Below are 11,941 nucleotides of genomic sequence, written 5' to 3' on the forward strand. Positions count from 1 at the left end.
TTTTTTGTATTTTTAGTAGAGACGGGGTTTCATTGTGTTAGCCAGGATGGTCTCCATCTCCTGACCTCGTGATCTGCCCGCCTCGGCCTCCCAAAGTGCTGAAATTACAGGCGTGAGCCACTGCACTGGCCTGTAATTTCTTAAGTAGTATGCCTTGGTTGTTGATTTGAGACCTTTCCTCATTTCTAATATAAGTGTGCAATGTTGTAATGTCCCTGTAAGCACCGTGTTAGCTGAAGATTTTTTTTTTCTTTGCACCCCTTTGTGAGTGGAGAGCTGCAGATTTTGAAGTTTTGTTCTTATTTTTAAAAATATTTTTCAAAATATTGTCAAATTTTCCTTGAGACTTCTTTAATGCATAATTATTTAAAAGTGTGTTAATTTTCAAGTGTTTAGAAATTTCTCTGTTATCTGGGAAATTATTTGGAGAACATGCTTACAGTGAAGTACAATGCCCATCTCTTATAAAAAGTATATTTTTATGTCTATTTCATGAGCATTTTTGGCTCATGGTGATCATTAAAATCTTTTGATTGGTAACAAAAATGACAGTAATAGTAAATGACATAGTAAATAGCAAATATCCACTGAACAGAGTCTAATCTTCTTTCTTTTGACAGGTGGTCTGACTGACAGATTGGGTAATTTGAAGAACCTTACAAAGCTCATAATGGATAACATTAAGATGAATGAAGAAGATGCTATAAAACTAGGTCAGATTTCTGTTCTCATATGTGTATTAATGCGAGTCTGATAATAAGAGGAGTTAACTTCAGGCTCTGACACTGGCTGTGTCTGCACAAGGCAAGGATGTTTTATGTACTTATGGCTACATTGGTTTCCCTAGACATTTTCCCTACTGCCATTACAATCGTTTTATCTCATTTTATTCAAATTGTACAACACTAGATGGTAACCCTTTTGGGAAGAGAGCCCATGACATGTTTTTAATTTCCCTCTCCCTGGCTCATTGGCTATGTTTTTATTTAATGCATAGAAACAATATTTTAAAGTTTATAGTATGGTTTCATAATTGCATAGAAACAATATTTTAAAGTTTATACTATGATTTCATAATTAAGTAAAATTTCATAAATGAAATAGGACACAGGAAACAATGTGAATCAAGAGAACTTTGGGGGAAGCATGCTTTCATTCTACACTGGAGGTTGTGTTTCCCCAATCAAAAAAATGAAAAGGAAAAGGAAACTTCAGGAACACAAGCAGAACACATGGCTTACCACAGGGAACCAGGCCCTCCAGGCCAGGGAGGATTCCTGTTAAAGCTCTTTCCTGGAATGTCTCTGTTTCCTCATGTGTTCGATTTTTTTTTTTTTTTTTGGCTCTTTTTTTTCCCTACTTGAGTCCTCACCAAAAGGCTCCTCTCTTCCCTTCACCTTGTTCTTTCTTATTCTGCTTCCTGCTGAAAGACAACTCTATCCTATAATCAAAACATGGCTGAAGCCTGGGCACAGTGGATCACGCCTGTAATTCCAGCACTCTGGGAGGCCAAGGCTGGTGGATCACCTGACTTCAGGAGTTCAAGACCAGCCTGGCCAACATGGTGAAACCCCATATCTACTAAAAATACAAAAATTAGCTGGGCATGGTGGTATGCACCTGTAATCCCAGCTACTTGGGAGGCTGAGGCAGGAGAATCACTTGAACCGAGGAGGAGGAGGTTGCAGTGAGCCGAGATTGCTCCACTGCACTCCAGCCTGGATGACAGAGACAGACTCCATCTCGAAACAAAAACAAAAACAAAAGCAAAACATGGCTGACTTCTTTTCCTCATATGGCCTACGTGAGAATAATAAAATTAATTCAGTGTTCAATAAACATTTATTGCATGTGTATAAATTGCACAGAAAATCAGAGCTGGAAGAGGATTGAGAGCATCTAATCCAACTCATTCATTTCACAGAAAACTCCACTGGAACCTAAAATAGCTTATTGACTTGCTCAAGATATTACCAACTGGTAGAAAGAGGTCAAAAAGTACCTCTCTAGGATAGCCTGCTTCTGCTATTAAGGAATCAAAATATGAACTTGACTAAACCAGTCTAATTATATTAGTAATAATTTACTCTTTATTAAAGAGTTACTGTGCTATAGATTAGACACTAGCCTAGGCAGTTTTATATACTTCATTCCACTGAATCCCCACAACAGTCCTAGTACATAGATATAATGATCCTTAAAGCTTAAGCTAAAAGATTAAATAACTTGCCCAAGTTTATAATTATTAAGTAGGGGATCCAGGAACTGACTGCAAAGCTCATGCTCACAACCTCCAACCTGTATGTACTCCCATGACAACAATGAACATTTATTGAACATTTATTGAGCACTTACTATGTGCCACATTAAATATGTTACATACATTATCTGCAACCTTCCCGAAAGCTCTGCAAGATTGATATTATTAGAATCATGTATTTCTTTTCTTTTTGTTTTTTTTTGAGGCGGAGTCTCGCTCTGTTTCCCAGGCTGGAGTGCAGTAGCAAGATTGCAGCTCATTGCAACCTCTGCCTCCTGGGTTCAAGTGATTCTAATGCCTCAACCTCCCAAGTAGCTGAGATTACAGGTGTGCACCATCACGCCTAGTTAATTTTTGTATTTTTAGTAGAGATGGGGTTCTGCCATGTTGGCCAGGTTGGTCTTGAACTCCTGACCTCAGGTGATCTGCCCACCACTACCTCTCATAGTGCTGGGATTACAGGTGTCAGCCACCGTGCCTGGCCATTAAAATCATGTATTTCTTTCCTGTAGGCTACAGTACCATCAAGATAAGGCAATATTTTAATGACACAAAGTAAGGCCTAACCAATCCTAAACTGCACATTAGCTTTAGACCTAAGAATGGGGGACATTTCAGAATGTTTCCAATTGTACTGTTGATATAAGGTAAATCTTTCTTCTGGTAAAATACGCTGCAGTGGATATGGTCTTCATTCTAAAGCATCAGGCGGGACTTGTGGTCTTCATTCTAAAGCATCAGGCAGGCCCCATATCATAAGTCCCAGGCAAGACTTTTGAGGCTGTGAACAGTTGCACTAGAAGCACTCCAGGGACCAAGTCCCCATGCTACCCCCCTGAACTCAGCCCCCCGCTGTTTAAGATTTTTGAGAAGATTGAAAGGAGAGTGCTCTAGAAGACTTCATCCATCTAAAGAATTATTGTAAGAGTATACATTGATGCCCATTAAAAAGACTACAAATTTACGATAGTGTTTCTCATGCTACTAAGAGAATAACCTCCATATAAGTGATTTTTGTGTGGTCCAAGAGACTGGAAAGTGAGAGTTGAAAGAACAGCTCTCTCTGACTCTTTGTAGCTTAAGGTTGCTGCAGGAAGAACATGGGAAGGTCTCTGCACAATTATTCTTTGCTTTCTTTTCAGTTCATTAATCTATGCTTAAATTGAATTAACTTGGTATCCTAATGCATTCCTTTCTCTTTTTTCAGCTGAAGGCCTGAAAAATCTGAAGAAGATGTGTTTATTTCGTTTGACCCACTTGTCTGACATTGGAGAGGGAATGGATTACATAGTCAAGTCTCTGTCAAGTGAACCCTGTGACCTTGAAGAAATTCAATTAGTCTCCTGCTGCTTGTCTGCAAATGCAGTGAAAATCCTAGGTAACTGTTGCTTCCATTAACTGAATGAGGACAGTATAACAGAACATGTGATACTATTATACTAATTCACACTAAATGTCTCAAATGGAAACTTAATTTTAAGGAAAACTGGAAAAGATAATAAAAACTTCTGGATAATAAGCAGATTGTTTTTAATGATTTTTCTCCATATTGGAATTAAAATCAACTATTGATGGATAATAGGGGAGAATTTCAGAATAACTGAAGATGTAACTTTTAGAGAAAGTGAAAAGGAATAAAATAAGAAATAGGTGCTTGAAACTTGCCACACAACCTGTCATATAATTTACTGCCTAATAAACATTTAAATGAATGGATAAATGATTGAGAAGTGAGAGATAAAATTTTCTGAAATGATCTCAGTCCTCTAATTCCTACCCATTGCCCTGTTAAGATGAAGTTAATGTGCATTAATGTGACAATTGAGTCTTCTGAGTTCCCAAAGGGATGCATATCAAATATGGGGAAACTTACTGCATATTTCTGGATAAACTATACATGTGTAATTCAGACATATTTTAAAATTTAGATTTTGGAAAAGAGTGGTATAATCTTTTTAAAGTTAAACTATATAACTTCTGGGAGTCTCTAAAGATAACTAAGGAAGCCATTTGTATACTAATATAAAGTTACAGCTAGAGAAACCCACAGTTGAAAAAGGCTAGATAAGTACTGGGAATATGAGCACAATGAGCACGTGCCTTTATTTCTCTGCTTACTGCTGGGGCAGAGACAGGCTTAGAACTGGAAATCGCAAATATACTCTTTTAAAGAGAAGTTCAGCAGGTTTTTTATTGTAGAGCACACAACCCAGAAGATACTTTAAGAAAAGGGCTCATATGATTGATTAAAAATAATAATAGCCAATATTATAACAAGAGTACATATTCATGAAAAACTTGTCTGATTTTTTTAAAAAGGAGATTTTTCTAGCCCTGATAGAAAAAACTTCACCTAGATTAAGCAAGAGTGATAATATGTGAAGAAAAGAACTAAGCAATTCTTAGCTAGACTGGTACCATTATATAATTCATGTTTGCATACAAAATAGTTTTCCATTACCTCAACATATTTATGTCTTTGTTATTCAAATACATCTTTTGTACATAGCATAAAACTGGGTCTTGCTTAAAAAAAAAGTTCTGATTATTTGATTATCTCTGCCTTTTAATTGGAGTGTTTAGTCCATTAAGATTTAATGTAATTGTTGATATGGATAAATTTGAATCTGCCATTTTGCTATTTGTTTTCTTTTTTCTCATCTTTTTTTTTTTACTAGGTTATTATTATTAACATCACAGCAATTATGTCAATAAAATCATCTAAGTTGAGGTACACAAAACCAGCTCATTTCATTTTTGTTTTTGTTGTTCCTGTTTCTCCTGCATGATTAAGGACATTTTATAATTGAAGCAACTTTACATTTTATCTGGTCCAACTACCTCATTCTATAGAGGAAGACATTGAGGCTTAGAGATTTTTCCATGATGACATAACAACTACATCCCATGCTGCTTTAGGCTCTATGTGACCTGGAATTTATTAATCAGAACCTAGGACCAATGACTATTTGCCCATTTGGTCATAAACATGGGATTTGGGGGTTATGCCTATGCCAGTGCCTTTGGAAATAATGAAAATAACCAAGGCAAGTTATGATTTGCATTACCATTAGCAGAAAAGATAAGAACTCAGAATTATTCTAAGGATACTTCAAAATACATTTATATTTACCTGAAAACTTTTTTATTTTGAATTACTTTTTTTCCCAGCTCAGAATCTTCACAATTTGGTCAAACTGAGCATTCTTGATTTATCAGAAAATTACCTGGAAAAAGATGGAAATGAAGCTCTACATGAACTGAGTAAGAATGACAATTCAGCCAAAATCAGATGCTTGAATATGTGTACTGGGTAGTCGAAATACATAGCCTGGGCCCTGAGGTCTTTTATACCTCATGTGTGCCTTACTAGATGCACCCTCCTTAGGAAAATCATTTAGGCCTTTCTGAAACTGCCCTTAAGAAACACAGGCCCATGTCTTTTAAGTCACCAGTTTACATATGCTCACTGCACTTTGAGGCGGGATCCCACCTTCTTTCCTCCTTTGAGGAGGCAACTATCAGAGTAGTTGATGTGTAGACAAATTTGCTTAAGGAATTGGTGATATGGATTTTTAGGTGTGACAGTGATATGTGATTATGGTTAAAAGAAAAAAAAAGGAAAGAACTGATTTATACTGTCCATGATTTGCTTTAGAATAATACCGGGGGAATTAGGTCAGGATTAAGCAAGATTGCCCATGATTTAATGTTTTTGAAAGGTGACTTATTAGTATATATAGTTTCAATTATATTTTTCTGCATGTTTGTATATGCTTGAACACTTTCCATAAAAATAACCAAAAATTAAGTAGATTCTCATTGCAGATTGAGTAGGCTGCAGAGCCACCAAACATAACTATCATTCCTTCCCCAACATCCCTTCGTTCTTCCTCAGTTTTGAGATCATCCAGTCCCTGAACTGCTCTTTGTTTCTTTCAGTTGACAGACTGAACGTGCTAGAACAGCTCACTGCACTGATGCTGCCCTGGGGCTGTGATGTGCAAGGCAGCCTGACCAGCCTGTTGAAACGTTTGGAGGAGGTCCCACAACTCATCAAGCTTGGGTTGAAAAACTGGAGACTCACAGATACAGAGATTAGAATTTTAGGTAGGTACACACATACAGAGCCAAGATAAATGGATTTGGCCCTTAAAAAGTTCTTGAGTTGCCTTTGCTTATTTTGCCCCCTTATTTTATTTTGCTTCCTCTTTTTTTTAAAATATAAGTATGTCTAAGGAATTCATTCATGTTAGAGTGAGAAGACTTAAAACACCGGCCTTCCTTCAGGTTGTAAGCCCTTTACCTATAGAATTAAATGGAAAGCATTCACAGTATCCAATAAGATGTATTATGTTAGTCATAGTTCTTACTAGCCTTAACTTTCTGAAATTCAGCAATGCCCCTCCCTCCAATATCAGGAAATATTTTCAAGTTACTTATTGGGTATTCAACACTATATATAAAGGTGAATGTAGCTGTATCTAAATAGGGTCACAAAATATCTTTAAATAACTGTAATATTATCCAGAAACAAATAGATCTATGTAAATGACTGAAGACACCACCAACCTCAGGCAGTTGATGAAAGAAGCCCTCATACTATCTGCATTGGTTTTTAATTTCTGCATAACATATGGCCTCAAAACATAATGACTTAAAACAATAACCATTATCTCACAGTTGCTGTGGTTCAGGAACTTGGGAGTTCAGCAGGTTAGCTCTGGCTTGACCTCTCTCATGAGAGCAGCTGCTGGAGGATGTCCTTCCAAGGTAACTTCTCACATGGTTGGCAAGTTAACACTGGCTGTTGGCTGGAAGCCTCACCTCCTCATCACTAGACCTCTTCACAGACTGTGAGTGTCCACACAACATGGCAGCCCACTCATTTCTGGTCATTTCTGACATATCCCACTGGTTGCACAAGTTATTCCAATCCAGTATATGGAAACATGAATACAAAGAGGTCAGGCTCATCAGGGTCAACTTGGAGGCTATCATACTAAAGCCAAGGACTTGTGAAAACAGCCTCTATCACCTTCATTTCCCTTCCAGATTGTCTAGAATGTGTTTAGTTTAGGTAACATACAATTTATTATTTAAACTTTTTTTTGTTTTTTGTTTTTTTTTCAGACGGAGTCTCGCTCTGTCGAGTGCAGTGGTGCGATCTTGGCTCACTGCAAGCTCCGCTTCCCGGGTTCAGGCCATTCTCCTGCCTCAGCCTCCTGAGTAGCTGGGACCACAAACGCCTGCCACCATGCCTGGCTAATTTTTTTTTTTTTTTGTATTTTTAGTAGAGACGGGGTTTCACCATCTTAGCCAGGATGGTCTCCATCTCCTGACCTCGTGATCCACCTGCCTCAGCTTCCCAAAGTGCTGGGATTACAGGTGTGAGCCACCATGCCCGGCCACATTTAAACTGTTTTTAAGTGTAAAAGCTTTGTGGCATTAAGTACATTCATATTATTGTGCCATCATCACAACATCCATCTCCAGAGCTTCTTCATCTTCCCCAACTAGAATTCTGTACCCATTAAACATTAACTCCCATCTGCTGCTCTTTTTAGAACCTTCTTTCCTGAAGATTCGTACCTAAGTCCTTAGGCTGCCCGAGGGTTTGCCTTCCTAATGGTGCTTCAAGTTCTGGATCTTTCCTTCCTTTAATTCCTAACTTCACTTCCATCCACTCCCTCAACCCATTAACTCACATCATTCTGGTGTCATTCCTTCAGGCTCTTCCTCTATTTTAGGTTATATTAGAGTCAGGTGGCTTCTGTGACAGACTAACTAGCTAGATGATAAATAATCCCTCTTAGGTAACCTCAACCTTAAGTGAGTTGGAAAGGATGTGTCTTTTCCAAGGGGCCCTTGGAGAATATATAGATTCAGAATTCATGCTGGGGAGGCGTTTTTAGGTTGAGGTTTTTTAGCATCCTTTAAATCTTTAGGTAGCTGCCTACTTTGTCCACTCCCAAGGCTGGCCATTGAGACCAGAGAAGGAGATGGTGTGCTTAATGAAATAAAAACTGAGCTAGGCGATAATTTGTAATTTGACTTTATTTTTATTTATTTGTTGAGACAGAGTCTCGCTCTGTCTCCCAGGCTGGAGTGCAGTGGCTTGATCTTGGCTCACTGCAAGCTCTGCCTTCCCGGTTCAAGTGATTCTCCTGCCTCAGCCTCAGCCTAGTAGCTGGGATTACAGGCACGCTCCACCACCCGGCTGATTGTTGTATTTTTAGTAGAGATGGGCTTTTGCCATGATGGCCAGGCTGGTCTCAAACTCCTGACCTCAAGTGATCCACCAGCCTTGGCCTCCCAAAGTGCTGGGATTACAGGCAAGAGCCTCACCAGGCCCTCAGTTTTTTAAAAAAAAGAATTTGTGAACCGGGCATAGTAGCTTACACCTGTAATCCCTGTGCTTTGGGAGGCTGGGGTGGGAGGACTGCTTGCGGCCAGGGGCTCAAGAGCAGCCTGAGTAACACAGGCAGACCCCGTCTATACAAAATACTTTTTAAAAAAATTAGGCCGGGCGCAGGGGCTCAAGCCTGTAATCCCAGCACTTTGGGAGCGGGCGGATCACGAGGTCAGGAGATTAGGACCATCCTGGCTAACACGGTGAAACCCCGTCTCTACTAAATATACACAAAATTAGCCGGGCATGGTGGCAGGTGCCCAGCTACTCCGGAGGCTGAGGCAGGGGAATGGCCTGAACCCAGGAGGCGGAGCTTGCAGTGAGCCGAGATGGCGCCACTGCACTCCAGCCTGGTCGACAGAGCGCGACTCTGTCTCAAAACAAACAAAAAAAATTAGCTGGGAGTGTTGGCACATGCCTGTAGTCCTAGCAATTTAGCAGACTGAGGAGGGAGACAATCCCTTAAGCCCAGGAGGTTAAGGTTGTTGTGAGCTATGCTCGTGCCACTGCACTCCAGCCTGGGTGACAGAGTAAGACCCTGTCTCTTAAAAAAAAAAAGGCAATTCAGTAAGAAGATATAATCATTATACACACACACACACACATATACACACCCACACATATATATACACACACATATATATATACACAGACTATATATATACACACACACACACATACACATACACACATATATATGCCCCCAACACTGGAGAACCTATATATATAAAGCAAATATTGTTAGAGCTAAAGAGAGAGATACAACCCAATACAACAATAGCCGGAGACTCAACACCCCATTTACAGCATTGGACAGATCTCCCAGACAGAGAATCAACAAAGAAACATCAGACTTCATCTGCACTGTACACCAAATGGACCTATGAGATATTTATAGAGCATTTCTTCCAACAGCTGCAGAATACACATTCTTCTCCTTAGCACATGGATTATTCTCAAGGATAGACCACATGTTAGGCCACAAAATAAGTCTTAAAAAATCGCCCCAAATTGAAATCTGATTCAAGTATCTTCTTTTACCATAATAGAATAAAACTAGAAATCAATAACCAGAGGAACTTTGGAAACTATACAAACATATGGAAATTAAACAGTATGCTCTGGAATGACAAGTGTGCCAATGAAGAAATTCAGAAGGAAATTGAAAAATTTCTTGAAATAGGCTGGGTGTGGTGGCTAATGACTATAATCCCAGCACTTTGAGAGGCCAAGGTGGGAGGACTGCTTGAGCCCAGAAGTTTGAAACCAGCCTGGGCAATATGCTAACATGTCATCTCTACAATTAAAATTTCTTGAGACAAATGAAAATGGAAATACAACATACAAAAACCTATGGGATACAGTGAAAGCAGTATGTTCCCTCCTTCCCTCCCTCCCTCCCTTCCCCCCCCTTTCTCTCTTTCTTTCAAGACAGGATTTCCCTGTTGCCCAGGCTGGAGTGCAGAGATGTGATCACAGCTCACTAGCCTTGAACTTCTGGGCTCAAAGGATCCTCCTTCCTCAGCCACCCAAGTAGCTGGGACTAGAGGCTATTATGCTCTGCTAATGGACCTTCCTCTTCAACGACCTTACCTTCCATTCTCCTTCATCCATTCATTCTATGAGCATGCAATGACTAGATTATGATAAGCCACTTAAAATTGTTCTACCTGCAAAATAATAAATGCAGATATCCCATTCTCAAACCACAACCTCCTATATTTCTTTTTTTTTTTTTTTTGAGACGGAGTCTTGCTCTGTCGCCCAGGCTGGAGTGCAGTGGCCGGATCTCAGCTCACTGCAAGCTCCGCCTCCCGGGTTTACGCCATTCTCCTGCCTCAGCCTCCCGTGTAGCTGGGACTACAGGCGCCCGCCACCTTGCCCGGCTAGCTTTTTGTACTTTTTAGTAGAGACGGGGTTTCACCGTGTTAGCCAGGATGGTCTCGATCTCCTGACCTCGTGATCCGCCCGTCTCGGCCTCCCAAAGTGCTGGGATTACAGGCTTGAGCCACCGCGCCCGGCCAACCTCCTATATTTCTATCTACTCCTAATCACCAGTTCTTTTACTTCACTGGGACTTCCAGTCTGTCGATCCCACTACCTTCTACCTATTTTTCAGGCCCTTTCTATTTTGACTTGCCTTCCTACCTAGTTTCAACTCCATCTTCCAGCCCTGCAAATATTCTTGTCTTTAACAGCTGAAATTCTCATGGCCCACAGTAGCATGAGTCAGTTCAGGCAATGACTTTGAGTGATGGATGTGTGATAGATGCAATGGTGAAATGAAGAGTATAATGAGAGATAGAGTCTAATTAAAGAAAGACTACCTAACGAGATGCAGGGAGAACATGAGATGTGGAATGTGAGGTACGAAATGAAATACAGTAGATGGGGTGTACTTTCCTGACAAAACTCCAGGCCTGGGTTGTCCTTAAATTTCCCTTTTTAGAATTTCATAACTACACTCAGGATGCAGGGGAAAAACTGCAAACTTTGGAAGATAAATACAAGTTCATGCTGGCATATTTCAACGAAAATATTTAGAAGTGAATGGTAAGAAATGCTGTATATCAAAATTTGTGGCATGCAGCAAAAGGCAGCAAAAAAGAGTAACTTCACAGTGGAGAAAGCTGTTGACACTGCCTCGGTCAGGTGAACAAGGTCAACATTAACAGTGGTAATTCATGTTGATAGTATGTACCTAGATATGACATGACAAAAATAGTACTTTACCTCTATGATCTTCCTCCCCAAAGATCCATATCCCCCATCTAATGATGATAAAAACATCAAACAATCCTAACTGAGGGACTTCTACAAAAAACTGACCAGTATTCCTTGAAACTGTCAAGGAAATCAAAACGGAGGTGATTGTGAGAAATTGTCGTAAGCATGAGGAACCTAAAGAGACATGACAATGAAATGTAATGTGTTAACCTCGATGAGTTCCTGCAACAGAAAAAAAGACATTTGGTCAAAACTAAGGAAATCTGGCTGGGTGCGGTGGCTCACGCCTGTACTCCCAGCACTCTGGGAGGACGAAGTGGGCAGATTGCTTGAGCCCAGGAGTCCGAGCCCAGTCTGAGCAACATGGCAAAACTCAATCTCCAAAAAATTAACTTGGTGTGGCAATGTACGCCTGCAGTCCCAGCTACCTGGGAGGCTGAGGTGGGAGGATGGCTTGAGCTCTGGAAGTTGAGGCTGCAGTGAGCTGTGATCATGCCACTGCATTGCAGCTTGGGTGACAGAGTGACACCCAGTCTCAAAAA

General features: G+C 40.1%; 1 protein-coding gene across 3 annotated transcripts in view; it reads left to right on the forward strand.

Moving 5' to 3' along the window:
* Positions 1 to 11,941, forward strand: part of NLRC4 (NLR family, CARD domain containing 4) — a 51,049-nt gene that overhangs the window by 30,693 nt on the left and 8,415 nt on the right. For all 3 annotated transcript variants that reach the window (XM_011935996.1, XM_011935997.1, XM_011935995.1), the window contains 4 exons: positions 621 to 713; positions 3,468 to 3,638; positions 5,432 to 5,524; positions 6,203 to 6,370. In XM_011935996.1, coding sequence (XP_011791386.1) covers positions 621 to 713; positions 3,468 to 3,638; positions 5,432 to 5,524; positions 6,203 to 6,370 — 525 coding nt within the window. The remainder of the gene's footprint in view (positions 1 to 620; positions 714 to 3,467; positions 3,639 to 5,431; positions 5,525 to 6,202; positions 6,371 to 11,941) is intronic.

Source organism: Colobus angolensis, unplaced genomic scaffold, assembly GCF_000951035.1.
Source record: "Colobus angolensis palliatus isolate OR3802 unplaced genomic scaffold, Cang.pa_1.0 Scaffold15, whole genome shotgun sequence".
Classification (NCBI taxonomy): domain Eukaryota; kingdom Metazoa; phylum Chordata; class Mammalia; order Primates; family Cercopithecidae; genus Colobus; species Colobus angolensis.